Source organism: Hyperoodon ampullatus (genome assembly GCF_949752795.1).
Source record: "Hyperoodon ampullatus genome assembly, chromosome: 10".
Taxonomy (NCBI): Eukaryota; Metazoa; Chordata; class Mammalia; order Artiodactyla; family Ziphiidae; genus Hyperoodon; species Hyperoodon ampullatus.
Genome location: NC_136923.1, coordinates 72623162 through 72640554, shown reverse-complemented (window position 1 = coordinate 72640554; position 17393 = coordinate 72623162). Strand labels below are relative to the sequence as shown.

General features: G+C 38.2%; 1 protein-coding gene across 15 annotated transcripts; it reads right to left on the bottom strand.

The window, feature by feature from the left end:
- Positions 1 to 896: 896 nt before the first annotated feature.
- On the bottom strand, positions 897 to 17393 carry NFYA (nuclear transcription factor Y subunit alpha; the record flags this gene model as incomplete). 15 transcript variants are annotated; one of them, XM_079713275.1, is made up of 9 exons in its annotated part: positions 897 to 950; positions 4107 to 4208; positions 4986 to 5159; positions 7173 to 7333; positions 8505 to 8616; positions 8819 to 8950; positions 12585 to 12731; positions 15454 to 15540; positions 17319 to 17393. In XM_079713275.1, 9 exons carry the CDS (start codon positions 17391 to 17393, stop codon positions 897 to 899), a joined length of 1044 nt encoding a protein of 347 aa, XP_079569401.1. The 15 variants fall into 15 exon arrangements, with proteins under 15 accessions (XP_079569401.1, XP_079569414.1, XP_079569409.1 ...); XM_079713288.1 differs by having other exon boundaries at positions 7173 to 7321; positions 8511 to 8616; XM_079713283.1 differs by having other exon boundaries at positions 15457 to 15540.

Below are 17393 nucleotides of genomic sequence, written 5' to 3'. Positions count from 1 at the left end.
CTGTGATTGAAAATCTCTAGCTCTGCTCTGTTAAGTAATTACTACAAATGTCCTCAGCACTTCAGCACAGACGTTCTGTAATTTTGTTCTCTACTTAGGAAAGGCAGTGTCGAGGTCCAGCACACTCTAAATTGTCTTAAAAGTAACCACAGCAAGAACTACAGTCCACATGACCTGTCGACAGACAAGCAGACCACAACTTGTCAAAGCTAAGAGATTCAGCTATATTTTTAGTGCTTGAGTCTTTTATCAGTCTATCCCCAGAGTTAGCTTCTTCTTGGCTGGAGTCCAAAAATACCAACCTATCATCTGGGTAGAAGGGAGTCTTATTATTACCACAGATTAGATGAATGTATCTCAGAGAATTTATTGTTTCCATATCATGAGATGAAGGTTCCTTGCCTGGAAACCATCTCTGAATACAAAGTGTCCATTAGTCAGCCTGAGATCCCCCATCAGAGGGATGGGTGCTGTTTGGAATCCATGGGAAGGAGTGGGCTGCAGCTTCCCTGACTGCAGTTTAGGTTGAGAAGGTCGTTCTCCTCTGCTGAGATGGCTGGCTGGCATTACCAGTCAACATTAAGTGCTAGGTGTGGTACTGCTGGGCTGGCACGGGTCCCCTGCATCATCCCAATCCATGAAATGTCAACGTCACCAACAGTCTGAAATAAGTCCTGACTGAAAGGGTGAGACAAAGGCTTGCGACTTCAATTTGCCAGACATCCTTGCAATTATAATACTAAGCCACTTATTAAAAACTAAGTGGTTTCTGTCCTGTAGAAAAGGGCAGAAAGTAATCGTCAGTGTCCCGTTGGAAGAGCTGATCAGTTTCCTTGGAACAGTGGGAAACAGTGCGAGGAACATGACCTTGATCAGTTCTATCACATGGCCTGGGGTTAGGACACTCGGATGATCTGTGTCATAGCCTCTTCATCTGCTTGATTTGGATCCTACAAAGAAAGCATAACAATTAAAGTCCTTCGCAAAAGAACTGGGAACTCATGGCTCTCACTACTTATCACCAAGGGAAATACACAAACTAAGTAAACCAAAGGCTTGTGATGTATCTAAGTCTGCACACAGGGATTGAAATGCAGCTCCATTAGCTAAGAAGAGACAATACACCTTATTCATAAAAAGATTCCAAGTCTGGCCTGGCATTCCATTAATAAACACTCCAGAGTTGAGAGTATCTCTCTTTTCTAAGCACCTATGCTGTGCTCTATGCTTAAGGATTAAGGATCCTTAGGCGGCTAAGAAGAAGACCCAGAGAAACCAAGTCATGTTGTATATTTTCTGATCATCATATTTAAATACTGAGCAGCAGGGCTGGAAAGGACGCTGGAATTTATTTACTTTAATGCACTCATTTTGTAGATAAACCTGAAGCCTGGATGGGTGAAGTGATTTGCCTGGACTAGAGTCAAAAAGTTAGTGAGGAGCCCAGCAAGAACTAACTCCCAAACCTCTTGGCTACGACTTAATCTTCTTTCCCTTAAACTCTGCCTACTGCCTGCCTTTTACCAAAAAACCTGCAGTGTTAAGACAAGGAACAGTCCTTGGGAGTTCCCTGGTGGTCCAGTGGCTAGGATCTGGCGCTTTCACTGCCATGGCCTGGGTTCAATCCCCGGTCGGGGAACTAAGATCCTGTAAGCCGTGCAGTGTGGCAAAAAAAGGGGGAGGGGATCAGTCCTTGGAAGCTTTTTGCAACACTCGGCAGTAACCACATTCAGTTCCTCCACACCAACACTCTGAAGCCTCAACTGGTGTGATCCAAGAAAAAGCTGAAGGTGGTAGGACCAGAGGCTGGGTCTTGATCAGTGAGCATGAACAATAACCAGCCTCTACTGAGCTCTCACCATGCACTAAGCACTGTGCTAAACAGGTGCCTAAAGTGACTTACTGCATGAAATGCCAACATTCCTATAAAGTATCAATAGCATCCCACTTTACTGGTGAAGGAAGTGAGGCTAAGTAACTTACAGAAATAGTTTGAGATCTGCTGCAGAAAGCAATGAGCAACTAGCATGCGTCCTTGAGCACGGGACTGACATGATTAAGAAAGCACCATCTTATAAAGACAGATTTGACAGTAGTGCAGGTGGGATGTGATGGGTATACAGAATAAAGAATCAGTAAATGAGAGGAACACATTAATTCAACAAACATTTACAGAGTGCTTGTTTTTAAATGTGCATCATGCTAAGTACAATCGAGAACAACAATCCTCGACTTTCTACACAGCTTACGGTCTAGTGAAGGAGACAACTACTGCACGATCACACAAATAAAACAATATGATTATTATCAATATTGCACTCAAAAGAAAAGGAAGATGTGAGAAAATAATGGGGTAGAAGAGACCTCTGGATATGGCCTCTTAGATTTAAACCAAGACCTAAAACAAGGAGATAGCAAAGCAAAAGGATGGCGTGAAAAGCTTTTCAGACCAGCTATTCTGAAGACAAAGGTTCCTGAACACCACAGCAAGAGCATAAAGACCAAGCAGCAGGAGGAAATAAAGCCAGAAGTGGGCAGGAGCTAGATCATGCAGGGCCTTGCTGGCCATGGTAAGAACTCTGTATTTTAGTCTAAGTGCAAATGGAAAAGGGTGGGAGTAGAAGGGATTTAAGCAGGATGGTGATGTGATATGATACACGTTTAGAAAGATCACACTAAGATGTGGAGAGTGAACTAGAGGGGCATAAGAGGGGAAGAAGGGAGACTAGGCAGCTGCTGTAATAACTGAAGCAAAGAAGAGCAGGTTAGACCAGGCTGACAGCAGTTACGAGGGAAAAAAGTAAGGTGATTCAGAATATATTTTAGAGTTAAAACCAAGAGGACTTTCCCACTACTAGGCACATACCCTGAGAAAACCATAATTCAAAAAGAGACATGTACCAAAATGTTCATAGCAGCTCTATTCACAATAGCCTGGAGATGGAAACAACCTAAGTGTCCATCATCAGATGAATGGATAAAGAAGATGTGGCACATATATACAATGGAATATTACTCAGCCATAAAAAGAAACGAAACTGAGCTATTTGTAATGAGGTGGATAGACCTAGAGTCTGTCATACAGAGTGAAGTAAGTCAGAAAGAGAAAGACAAAGATAACACATATATATGGAATTTAAGAAAAAAAAATGTCATGAAGAACCTAGGGGTAAAACAGGAATAAAGACACAGACCTACTTGAGAATGGACTTGAGGATATGGGGAGGGGGAAGGGTAAGCTGTGACAAAGCGAAAGAGAGGCATGGACATATATACAGTACCAAACGTAAGGTAGATAGATAGTGGGAAGCAGCCGCATAGCACAGGGAGATCGGCTCGGTGCTTTGTGACCGCCTGGAGGGGTGGGATAGGGAGGGTGGGAGGGAGGGAGACACAGGAGGGAAGGGATGTGGGAACAGATGTATATGTATGACTGATTCACTTTGTTATAAAGCAGAAACTAATAAAAAATAAATAAATAATAAAATAAAAAAACCAACCGTTCTATTTTGGACATACTGACTAGAAATGCCAATAAGATACAATCAGTGAAATTAGATGTAAGAACCAGTATGGTTACAGACTGAGTTCTGGAATTACACTGCCTAGGTATGAATTTCAGTTGCACCATTTTATTAAATATTTTACCTTAGGCAAATGACTTAACCCCTCTAAACCTCAGATTCAAATGTAAAATAGAAACTATAATTCTTACCTCATGGGGCTTGAGCTTGTTGTAAAGATTCAATGAAAAAATGCTTACAAAAGAAAAGTGCTTAACATAATGGCTGGCAGTTAAGTGTTAGCTGCTGCTGCTGCTGCTACTACTACACTAAGAAACAAACTTGTTCTTTGAAAATCAAGAAAAGTGAGAATTTCAAGAAGGAATTAATAGTAATAACTGGCAAAGACTGGAAGGAATAAAGGCCACTGATTAAAGACCTTAGTTCTTTTAAGGTGAAAAGGGCTCTAAGACACACAATGTTGCATCTAGTTTAGAGACTGATTAGTCCCTAGTTTGAAAATATCAGGAGGACAATGTGAAGGCTTCCACCCAAGAAAATACAAGGCAGTAAGAGAAGAATAAAAGGTATAAATCTTCTTACCTGCATATGGGGACTATCTTTTTCCTTTGGAGAGAAAAATCGTCCACCTTCACCACGCTTCCGTGCCATGGCATGACGGTGCCGAGACTCATGCAGGTATTTCTAAAATAAGAAAAATAAAACTACTAGCTGAAACTAGCATAGCTGTCTAATGCTCAAAAGTTTAGGACAGCTGTGATCAAACCCACCAGGGGCAATTATGACCTTGTATTATGGAGAAATCTTTGTAGAAAACACAAACAGCAGCTAACCATATCTAACTACCATAAGAATGTAAATGCCAAATGAGTAATAATAAAGATTCCCCAAAGATATGAGAGATCACTACCTACCTCCCAATATATATCCTCTCCTTCACTTTAATAACAAACCAAATTTTAGTTGGCTGCTCAGTAAAAAGACTGCATTTCCTATACTTATTTGCAGTTAAGTGTGGCCATGTAATTAAACTTTGGCTAATGAGATGTATGGAACTTCTTGAATGTTTCATTGAAAGAATGCCTTTCTTATTCCCTTTGCTCCTAGGCTAAAGCCCAGACAGTCATCTTGGACTATGGACAGCATACTAAGAATATCAGGACAGTAAGAAAGGAGGAGAATGGGTCTTGAGGACTGGAAATGTGCTACCACAGCCCAAGACAATTTATCTCTGGACTTCTTTTACGTAAGATAAAAAAAAACACCCTATTTATGTCATAGTTATTTTTTAAATATTGTAGTTGCAGCTCCATATAGCAATAATAAATGCTTTTATAAAAGGTAACAGCTATCTAACTTCAATGTTTGGAAGGTACTCAAGGAAACAAACTACATAAAAGGTAATTTCAAAAGTAGAACCCTGCCGTTCTCATCCTGTATCCTTCCCAATGTTATACATACCCTTCTTTCCTTTGGAATTTTCCCTTCTGCCTCTAATTTAGCCCGGGCTTGCCTCCTCTTAAGTATACGGTGGTACTGTTTGGCATTCACATAGAGAGGCTCTTCTTCAAGCATCTCTGCCCCAGGGAGAGGGATTCTCTGGATAGCAGGCACAGAGCCAGCACCAGGTACCATCTGTGTGAAAAGAAAATCAGAGCTTATTAACTAGCAACATGAAGTATGGACATGGGAAACAGTTTATTGGTCCCTGTTAGTTTTCTTCTGAATGCTACAAAAAGCAGCTTTTATAGGACACTTATTTAAATGCAGATTCTTGGAGAACATTTACACCAAAGGCCTGCATTTTATTTTATTTTTTTTAACATCTTTATTGGAGTATAATTGTTTTACAATGGTGTGTTAGTTTCTGCTTTATAACAAAGTGAATCAGTTATACATATACATATATCCCCACATCTCTTCCCTCTTGCGTCTCCCTCCCTCCCACTCTCCCTATCCCACCCCTCTAGGTGGTCACAAAGCACTGAGCTGATCTCCCTGTGCTATGCGGCTACTTCCCACTAGCTATCTATTTTATGTTTGGTAGTGTATATATGGCCATGCCACTCTCTCACTTTGTCACAGCTTACCCTTCCCCCTCCCCACATCCTCAAGTCCATGCTCTAGTAGGTCTGTGTCTTTATTCCCGTCTTACCCCTAGGTTCTTCATGACCTTTTTTTTTTTTTCTCTTAGATTCCATATATATGTGTTAGCATACGGTATTTGTTTTTCTCTTTCTGACTTACTTCACTCTGTATGACAGACTCTAGGTCCATCCACCTCACTACAAATAACTCAATTTCGTTTCCTTTTATGGCTGAGTAATATTCCATTGTGTATATGTGCCACATCTTCTTTATCCATTCATCTGTTGATGGACACTTAGGTTGCTTCCATGTCCTGGCTATTATAAATAGAGTTGCAATCAACATTGTGGTACATGACTTTTTTTTGAGTTATGGTTTTCTCAGGGTATATGTCCAGTAGTAGGATTGCTGGGTCATATGGTAGTTCTATTTTTAGTTTTTTAAGGAACCTCCATACTGTTCTCCATAGTGGCTGTATCCATTTACATTCCCACCAACAGTGCAAGAGGGTTCCCTTTTCTCCACACCCCATCCAGCATTTATTGTTTGTAGATTTTTTGAGATGAAGGCCTGCATTTTCAACAAACATTCCAGATGATTCTGTAATAGGGGCCAAGGAGCCATACTGAGAAATGACACAACCATGTCCAAATTTTTGTCCATACAACTGCTCCATTTTCTAGGAGTGTCTGCTGCCATCTAATGGTCATGAACGGCAATCGTAAGGCAATGAAAGAGCACAAGGAAAACACAAAGGAGCATAGGTTCAGATTGACCAAGTGCTACTAAACGCTTTTAGTTATATAAATAATTTAATTAAATTGTTAACTTACTATATAATTCAACCCATATTTTCCTAAACAAACAAAAACAAAACACTGTACTAAATGTATGAGGAAACAAGTAACGGGCTCCCGTGCCCCACTACCTTCCCAACTATAACAACTTTGAATGGTTGTATTGTTTTTTCTGGTAGTTCCTCTACTTCTGTGCAGGTCTGTATTACTCATTCTTAATTTATCCATTTTAGGTACTGTACACTGACACCCTACTTTGACATATATGAGGATTTAGCTTTCACTCACACCACCCAACTCCCCTTCCCTATCTTCCCAATATATTTACATCACAGTTTTTGGTTTCTCTATTGATTACAATCTTTCTAATTTTGAACTTACTTCTTGTTTTACCCACTCTGGGCAATATACTTTCCAGTTCCCAAAGATCAGTAGCTAGTATCTCCCTTCATTATTTGAATTAGGAATAAGATTACAGAAAAGCAAATACATCTGTTTATCTTCTGCTCTATCTCTAGCACCTAGAATAGTCTCTGGCACATAGTAGGTGCTCAGAATGAATTATGGTTTGTTGTAATGTTTATTGTAAAAGGAGATCTCTGTAAGTGTCTTAAGGGATTAATCACAATCCCAAGAGGTCAGCATTATAAACAAGCTTTATGAGAGATATCAAATTGCAAGTTGAAGAAATTTTCAAAGACAAAGATACATGGAAAAACAAATTACAGATGAGAACAGTGAAATGAAAAATCAATTTTCTTACCATGACCATCCCTCCTGAATTGACCACATTGCCTGCCACTGGTAGTGTCACAGTGACAGTCCCTTGCCCACTGCTGGTTGTGTTGGTATTGGCTCCGGTCTGAACAATCTGTGCTCCTGCCAAACTGGCTGCAGGGATGGTGATCATGCCTGAAACAGGGACTGTAACTTTAAGAAAATAAAACATAAAACAAACAAAAAACAGGTACACAGAAAGGAGGGAACACAGTTAGTCCCTCTTCTATGTGGCACACACTTATTCACCCTGGAAAAATATACTCAATAGCACAAGGAGAAAAAAAGCACTCCTCCATTCTCTCCCTGGTTTGCTGTATATAATCCAAGTAGTCACAATCTTAGAAATTCTATTAACTATCTGGGTTCCAGTTCTGAATAAAACTACCCTTGAAATGGATAATTCCCTGGGTATTCCAATGATAGTTTTCAATGGGTGACCAAAAAGTTTAGAGGCTTCCCTTTCTATGGGTCAGTATGACTCCAGCTGTATCAACTGTTCTTATATATATGAATAACCTGCTTCAGGATGAAGATTTTTATAAACTTTTAATTTGTTAACCCTAAATTGACAATGAGTCAAACAGCTGCAGGACTAAAACTTCCAATTAAACCAGGTACTCCAAGCCCCCAAGCTATCAACAGCAGCACTTGAGGATTTGTTCATCATTCTCTGAGCTCCTGCCAGTTCAGGCCCGAGTCATGGGAGAGCACACTTACTGCACTCACTGGATCTTGTATGCTGCTGAATTTAATCACATGTCAAACCTTTAGTCATAGAATACATACCTCTAATAAGGGCTATGCACTGTGTTTATTTGGTCACATGCATGTCTCACTTACTAGATTAGAGGGTCTTTGAGAAGAAAACTACTTTAGTAATGTGCTACATATATACAGTGGGCATATAAGTCTTTTTGGAATAAATTAATAATGAAGTGGCCCAGGGGAAAAAAAAAAAAAAAGCAGCAATAGCAATAAATGCCAACTTGACTTACGATGTATGTCTCTACCACTAAAGAAACTCCATATTTCTCATCTTCTATTTAGAAAACATTTCTTCCCAGAAAGAATAAAAAGCTTATATAATCCTTAGGGTCCTAGTGGTTGTCTTTAACAACCACTGTAGTTCTACAAATGGAATCAACATTGGTCGCATATTGGTGACAAGGAACTAAACAATCAACGGAGACTTAGAGGAAATTCTGTTGTTTTTCAAAAATATGTCGTATAGAGGTCACCACAAAATTTCTAAAGCAGTCATTTGCTCAAGATAAAAAGGATGCCCCCCCAAAAGTGCCACAGAAATGATGGGCACACGTACCTTGCTGGAGAATGGTGCCATCTGCGTTAACTGGCTGATAGACGATGGTCTGCCCTTCGGCAGTCTGTGCCACTTGCTGCCCCTGGACAGCAATCTGCTGTTGCGTCTGTAGGAAATAAATAATGCCACAATTTAACGGATTCCAGAGACACCACAAAGAAAAGGACTATGTAGTCCTTTTTAAGAAAAAGAAATTTTTTGGATGGTTTTCTTCCCCATTTCTACTACATGTGAAATATTTGACTCAGTTGTCTAACCCTCCCACAGCAGCTGTGCTCCTGTGGTGACACAGTGGACAGTGGAATTACCTGCGTCTGGCCAGCAGTGACGGCTGTCTGGGGCTGCTGGATGATGATCTGCTGGGTCTGGCCCTGCTGGCCCTGTACCTGCACAGCCTGCCCACCCTGGATCTGGATCTGTCCAGGTGGGACCAACTGTATCTGCGGAACAGGACATAAAAGATTAGTATCCTGCTGACACTGGCCTCCTATGGTTCTGGAGTGTTAGTTACCCAAATTCCTCTAGAAGGCAGGAAATGCCCTAAAGAGGAAAAAAAGAAGTCCTGTTTTGCTCGATTATGAATTAGAGATAACTTGTTTTCCATTTGTGAAACAACGGGGGAATTCTGACCACTGTCTAGATACTGGATGATATTAAGGAATCAATGTCAGTTTTAAAAACGATGATAGGCTGGCATGGGTATATATTTTTAAAAGCATGTTCATTTAAAAATATACCCTAAATATACCTAATATACCCTATTTTTAATAGATGAAATGGTACTACATATATTCAAAATAGCCCTTGAGTAGGGGAATACAGATGAAAATGGATTTACTTAAACATAATACTAGTTTGTGTGTTAAAATGAGTGATGAGGATTCACCATACCATTCTCTTTGTTTTTGTCTGTTTGAAGTTTTTTATAATAACATATTAAAAAAAATTAAGTAATTCCTAATTTTTCCAACTGGGATTCTATAAATATGCATATACAAAATCCTTAAAAGATTCTGTACAGAAAGGTTGAGACTATCATATTAGACACCCCTGCAGTCAACACTGAGATTTAACAAATTAAATTAGAAAGTGTTGGTAAATAAACAAGTAAAGAAATTTATCTGGTTATCTGGATCTTTTTCTACCTGTTTTGGATAGCAAGGAATACGTGTTACTGGTCAATAGGGTTTCCTCTTCTATCTATTCATATTCTTTGCCCATTTTTCTACTGGATTGTTATTTTCATATCAATACATAAAAATTTTTTTTAAAATGTATTCTGGATACAAACCCAGTTAAGTGTTAAAAATACCTTCTCCAAATTTTATCTTTTACCTTTGTTTCACGATATATTTTGATGTATACAAGTTTTTATTTTAAAGTAGTCAAATCAATTTTTGTCTTTAAGAAATCCTTCTCTACCCCACAGCATAAAGAAAATATTCCTATAAAGAGAACATAAAAGTTTCGAAGTATGCTTTTTTCCATTTAGATTTGTAATCTATCTAGCAAGTATTTTTGATATAGCATGAGATAGAGATCAATTTTCTTTTTTGATATCGTTCTTAAACCATTTCTTCACTTATACTTTATACTATTTTTGTAATATACCAATTTCCAATATTCTTGCATCTATTTCTTGGCTCTCTACTTTAGTTCCATTGTCTATATCAAGCCAGGGATATTAATCTGAGAGCATAGGTTTCACTGGAATTCTAAAACAGGAGATGCAATCCAAAAAAAGGTTAAGTACACTTCTAAAAGACGCGGTTATTCAAAAAACACTAAAGCAACCTCTAATAAAAATGGATTGACATTTTAAGCATTCTAAGGGAGGCTATGGGATCTTACCTAGAGCCATATTATATAACATTAACAGAAAATAATTTTTCCAAGATGGTTTGATTAGTTACAGTCCTGATTGGAGGGAGGGGAATAAAATAACCATTTCAATGTCTCTTAAAGGCCAAAAAAAAATCCCAAAATTTAGAGCTGAAAAATCACAGAATTTAGAGCTGAAATGAACCCTAGCAATCACCTGATATAAACTGCATTTTCAAATGAGAAAACTGACCCTCAAATGACTTGGCCAAGATCAGAAAGTTTGTTTAATGGCAGACCTGTGAATGAAGTCAGGTCATTGCACTCGTGGTACAATGTTCCTAGCACTGAATCACACTATTTCTATTCAACAGAGAAGAGGGAGTGGCAAGGGGGGGTTGGAGACGAGGCAATGACAGCAAGGACAGAAATGAAATAGCAGTGTGAAACTGAGGCAAGTACACACACTAAAATATATTTAAAGGCTCATACATTTATGCATGGAGAAACATGGAAACTATTTTTAATCCTAACTAAAACTCTATCTTGGCAAAAATATGCAATAGCCTTAAAAATGATCTTACCCTTTGCCTAACCAATTCTTCCACTCCAAAGAAATTACCGTAAGATTAAATTCAACTGAAAAAATAAAGCTATAAAATTCAAATACATTTATAGTAATCTTACCTATAAAAGAAAAAAAAGAAAAATAAAACAAAAATCCCTAAATACACTTTGTAAATTAGAAATTCTGATTCATCAAATTGACCATGATGAAGGAATTAAAAATGATAAGAAAATCATGTGGGGGAAAAAAAAGCAAAGTAAAACAAACAAAAACACCAAACACACAACAATGAAAACTATATGCGTGTGTATAACTATGTCTGAAAGGTGTGCACAGGACTACAAGGGAATATGCAAAACTTAAAAGTTTGATTTATCAAGCATAGCCAAATTTTTTCAACTTATATTACATTCCTCCAGAAAAATGAAGACATTAATGAAATAATTGTAACTGTTAAAACAAATTAAAGATATAAACAGCTTTAGAAAATTTTAGTAAAAAGTTCATAAACATATATACTCATTGGGATTTAGCTATTAATTACAAAGGTGAGATGACTTAAGTATATACTTCTCTGCAAATTATTTCTCACTATTTCTCACTAAAAATACTTCAATATTAACCCCTCACCCAAAGTCAACAGTTCATCCTTTTTAACAAGGACATAACACTCCATGTGAATATAGTATGATGTATTCAACCATTTCTTTATCCTTATTAACAGACACTCAGGCTACAATTTTTTATTTATTTTTTGCTAGTAGAATGCTGCAATAAATGTCTCTGTACATTTCTCTCTACATATTGATGCTTTTGTTCCTATAGAATAGATTCTCAGAAGCAGGACAGGTAGATCAAAAGGCTTATGTATTTAAGAGTGAGATACCTTTCCAAAATGACTTTAGAATTTGAAAATTACCAAAAATAATGAGTGTTTCATTTTCTTCACACCCATTCTAGCACTGGATATAATTACTATTTAAAATTTTTGCCAACAAGATAAAAATCCCTCTAAAAATTTGATGCCACAGAGTCGTGTGTCCTGTTTACTTTTGTTTTCTGTTTCTGAATCAGTCTTTCCAGTGGATTTACCTAACTATATGTCTGTTTAAGGAATCAGCTTTTATTCCTTTTCTACATTTGTTGGTTTTCTACTTCATTAATTTTAACCTATCTTTTGCTCATTTTGTTCTTTTCCTAACTTTCTAAGAGAAATACCATTGTTTATTTGCAGTTCTTTTAAAATATTTAAGTTTATAAATTTTGCTCTAAGTACAGCTTGAGGTGTGTGCAATAGGTCTGAACTGAAATATTTCCATCACTTGCTGGATAACTGAAGTTATAAATTACATGGAAGGAAATGAAGACTATAAAATTCCCTCCCCTAGTGCCCAGAAGTGCCAACTGAGATCACACCAATGAATTACTTTTATTAAACTAGATTCTTTTTATATTCTTTACATTGATTTGAGATCACGTCTAATATCTTAGTCCTTAACAGAGATGTCCAATTTCTGTATAGCTCTGCTTTATATCACTGACACTACAAAGGTGGGAAATCGACTAAATGCGAACAGAAGATAAGAAACAATTAAGTGCAATATCAATTTTCAGTTTGCAACAACCTATTTCTTAAAACCTGTTTCCTATTATTCTGTCTAAACATTTTTAAAAATACCACTCACCTGTTGCAAACCCTGTGTCCCAGATACAGGTACTTGCATGATGGTTTGACCTTGTCCACCAGGAACAGCCTGGACCATGATGGGTTGGCCAGTTGATGTGATTAACTGGCCTCCACTGACTTGTACCATTAATGGCTGCCCCTGGACCTGAAATAAAGTAAAATAAGAACAATGAAATAACATAAGACACAAAATGGTTTTTACCAAAAGACAATCACTGCATCTACTCTGCTGCCTTGCTAGAGGAGGAGAAGGTAGGAGAGACACTAAGAAAATAAGTCTCAAGTCCTCATCCTCAAGTAGTCTTCTTCGAAAATACAGTATCTTTGACTAAATGCCAAGCTGAATACTTTAAGGTCAGATATAATGGAGAATAAGCAGAGTCTTTGGGAAGTCTCAATAGATACAAGGCATTTATCATCAAATACAGGCTAAACCCATGAGAAGTATTTAATCAAATCATCAAGGCTATTTTCGTTTTTAGACCAATATCCAGGAATGGTCTCTAGTGAAGGCTGGAGAGGAGGCAATGAGAGGAAGGGCTGATGGTGGGGATGGTGGTTGACTGCAAATAAATTCTAAGTAACTTGTAAGGAGTAAATCAAACTGTACCTAGCAACCACTCTAGGTTAGGTAGTGAGCAGCTCTGGGAGCTTATATAGAATGCCCTTCCTCCCTACAGTTTCTCAAGCATAAATGAAACATATACCTTTTACCCTCTTCACCTCACTGAGAATTCTAGTCCTGTGGTTGTTTAAGGAGCCCACTAGCAAAAATGCCTAGAAATATATTGCTGGTCAGTTTACAATCTCTGTGGTGGAACTTCTCACACTGGACCCTGCAATACCTGCATAGTTATTTTAGCTTTAACAAATATGAAAATTATACAAAGCACTCAAGTGTACCAAACAACTCCCAACTTTCAAGCTCCAATGAGTACATGGATGACTCTAGAAGCCAGGGCACTGTCAGTGCTCTGTAACAGCTTGAGTCTCAATATAAAAATATCTAGCTAACTGCATTCTGAAAGCCAAAAAGTAAGCCACTTTAGTTCAGTAGAATAGCTGAAAGTCCAAGCTTTCTATCTTTGTTTTGAGGAATTATTTGTAACGGATCAGAAGAAAATCCGTATATCTGAAATAATCATTCTTAATGCTAGTGAAAGTATGTTCAAATAAGAGGAATTAGTTAAAAGACCAATCTGTCCTAGATTAGTAGATTATATATTAAGCCTCCCCCCACCCCCAAGCATATCATAATCTTCAGGAACATTCAAATCCTGTATTTTGTTAAACTGTTCATGGAGAAATTCCACTTTACTTTTTAAAGACTTGCATATGCTCTATGAGGAAAGACTTTCCAGAATATTTATTGCATGACTAACTGAAAGAAGTATTTAAAATTCTCCAAAATAGTGAGAGCCCTAGAGGAAAGGTTTCCATTATTTTCATAAAGTACCTCCATTTCTTTAAATAAAATCTGCCTAAGTAGGAAACACAAGTTTTAAGGCACAACTATTAGTAATTTTCCGGCTATCCATCATCTTAACGTTTCCCTTCATTGACACACTTTTCCCTATATATGCACATGATCAACTATTTGAGACTCCACGGAACCCACTGTTTTTACAACATATGAATGAATACAAGCATACATGCATCAGACAAGAAGCCATACAGTTAAGAGCATGTTACATTCCCATTCCACAAGTGGTTAATGACAATACTGTTTTATATTTCAATAAGATGAAGCAAGCATGAAAAACATGAAAAACAAACTGCTGAACTGAGATTTGAATATAGTTTGGGAGTACCTATGAACTCAGCTTATTTCAGCTTAATTTATGTGCCGAATTGGCTGTACATCATCATCAAACACTATGAGTGGCAGGTTTGGGAGTGGGGCTGAAAGGGTAAAGTGAAATGATTACAATAAGGGGTAGTTCACTGCAGGATACTTGCTAAGCAGCACTAGTAATAAAGTGAGATGCCAGTTCTACATTCTAGGTCCTACCCTGAATCATTTCCATTCAATGGAGGGAAAAAGGCAGGGTACTCAAATCTTGTCAGTTTCTCAAAAATATGGTCATTTTAGTTAAAGTAACCTATAAACTCAGAAAAGACTTATGCTTCTTCACTTATCTTTACATAGGAACTGGCCAAAATATAACCCCAATTTACATATTTAACTTGGTCATACATAATGTTAGGAAACTGCATTGTTTAAGTAGAAATTCTTATGGTGGCTATAATACTTAAGACTTACGGAAAGCATATCCCACCTCTGTCCAAGAGCTATGGGGCAATCTCTGCAGATCTAACAATAAGACAAGTCATTATTTCCCTAAGAAAGGTAATGAAAAGATAGCAGTTAAGAGATTAACAAGATTCAGGGATTAGATCAATCTTGTCAAGTGCAATCATTATTGCAGGACAGGACAGCCAAGTTGTCCTTTTAATAAAAATAAAGCACAATCTACCCTAGTAAAATGTATATATTTTCTTCTCCACTATCATAATACAAACTCAAGAAAAGTTACCATGCAATCTTATTACAGTTTGATCTCTAAATAGGTTCTAATGCCACTTGTAAGAATTTCTTCCTGTCCCTTATACTGATTCTTTCCCAGACATTACCAAGGAACATTAGCCAAAAGGCACTTTTCAGAAAATTGATACTGGGGTCACTACATGATTTAGCATGAAACATTAGGAAACTGGCATCTTCTAAGCCTCAAAGACAAGTTAGCAGCATCAAAGACATGCAACTGACTTTGCCATTTCTCCATGAGATCCTACCACAAGCAGCACCAAACATGAGGAGAGGAGAAGTTCATGCAGTGCTTACAGAGAATCAGAGAGGGCACCACTACCTGGAGGGTCTGGACTTGCTGGCCTGAGGCGGATGCCACCTGGGCCTCAGTCTGCAACTGGACAGCAGTAACACCACCCTGCTGCTGAGAACAGGAACAGGAAGAGCTTGAAATGTGTCAGGAAGGAAATGTATAGTTCAAGACATGAGGTCACCTTACCTCTTGTGGGAGAGGGAGGGTCTTCTTTCAATAGCCCCACCCTACACAGGACTTTCAAACTGTAGACTCCCTATACTGAAGCTGTTTTGTTGAAGTAACAGATTACAGATATTAGCCCTTTGTCCCCAGAGTGGAACTCAAAACACACTTCCATGACTCAAAAAAACCAATATAGCTAACATCATTAACAAAATTTTTTTTTAACAGTCCTTCCCTCCAAAAATAGGTATTTGATCCTTCTTCGTGAAGTTATTTTAAAGCTCTTTTTATTTCCTCAAATGAATTCACAAGAACAAAAAAGTTAATCAGGTTTTAGTAGCTTTTTTTGCGGTACGCGGGCCTCTCACTGTTGTGGCCTCTCCCGTTGTGGAGCACCGGCTCCAGACGCGCAGGCTCAGCGGCCATGGCTCAGGGGCCCAGCCGCTCCGTGGCATGTGGGATCTTCCCGGACCGGGGCACGAACCCGTGTCCCCTGCATCAACAGGCGGACTCTCAACCACTGCGCCACCAGGGCAGCCCAGGTTTTATCAGCTTTGAAGCTACAATGAAGAATTTCTGGAACTTAAATGCAATCCCCAGAAAGGAAGAATGAAGGTAATCACTGTGAGCCAAAATCACCTTCATGAGGTCACTGCTCTCATGTCCCCAAACCAGGCTCACTCCTACTCAGCTGGACTGCCTTAGAAGCAATGTGTTCACAGATTCAACCTAATTTTTATTACTCCTAATAATAAGTTCTGACAGAACAAGAATTCCCCCACCAGGGCATTGGTATGAATGGAGGGTCCTCTGTGGAATCCCCTTTTCTACCAAGGCAGTTGAAGGAAGCTGCAGTTACGTGGAAGGAAAAGCCAGCAAAGGAATTTCGATAATTAATCTCTTTTAATCAAGAGTAGCTCCTTTCTTTGATCATTAGATGGAACAACTCACCATCAAAACATCCTCTGCCCTCCCTACTAACTACTCTTCTATATTATTTAAGTTCCATTTTAGAAATAAAACATTCCCAATCTTGGCCTAAGGGTAAATCAATGCACAATAAATTTCTTTTCTTCCAGGGAGAAAAAACAAGTGAAGTTTTCCTAAAATAAAGCCAGGTATAAATCATCAGAAAATGTAATCTGTGTATAAATTCAAGAAGGCAACCTATCTTAATTAGGATAAACCAGCAGCAGGGAATTCCTTTCTAATATGTGCTTATCCACAAGTGTGGCTATCTAAATATTATCCTCATGTTAAACTAGAGCTTTTCAAAATAAGCACTGTGATGGATCAAATCAAAGGACAGTGGATTTCTTAGAAGCTACCTTGGTTTGTTTATTGTGGCCAAAGCCTTACTAGACCACAAGGTAGCTTAATCAATAAGAGAAACAACCAAACTGAATCCAGGAAGAACAAAAAAAAACCCCTCCATAATTCCATCTGAAAACAGACTAGGTGTTGGATTTCTAATACGATGAAAGGGGGCAATTTACTATTAAACCAGGCTCCCATGAAATCAAATTCTAAGTGGTTATGGACTGGATATAGACTTCTGAACAGAGAAAATGAGAGAAACTGCAACAAATCTAATCTTTGAAAAGCACTTCAGCACAAGTCACCAGACCCACTCTTATAAGATCTGAGACCTCTCAATTCCGCTACTGAGCAGTGCTATTATCAGCTCTTTTGCTGTGATGTTTAAAGCAGTTTTACTTCCATACCTGCTGCTGAATCTGTCCAGCCTGTACAACAATCTGCTCTGTTGAACTATTGCTGTTTGCTGTATACTGTTCCAT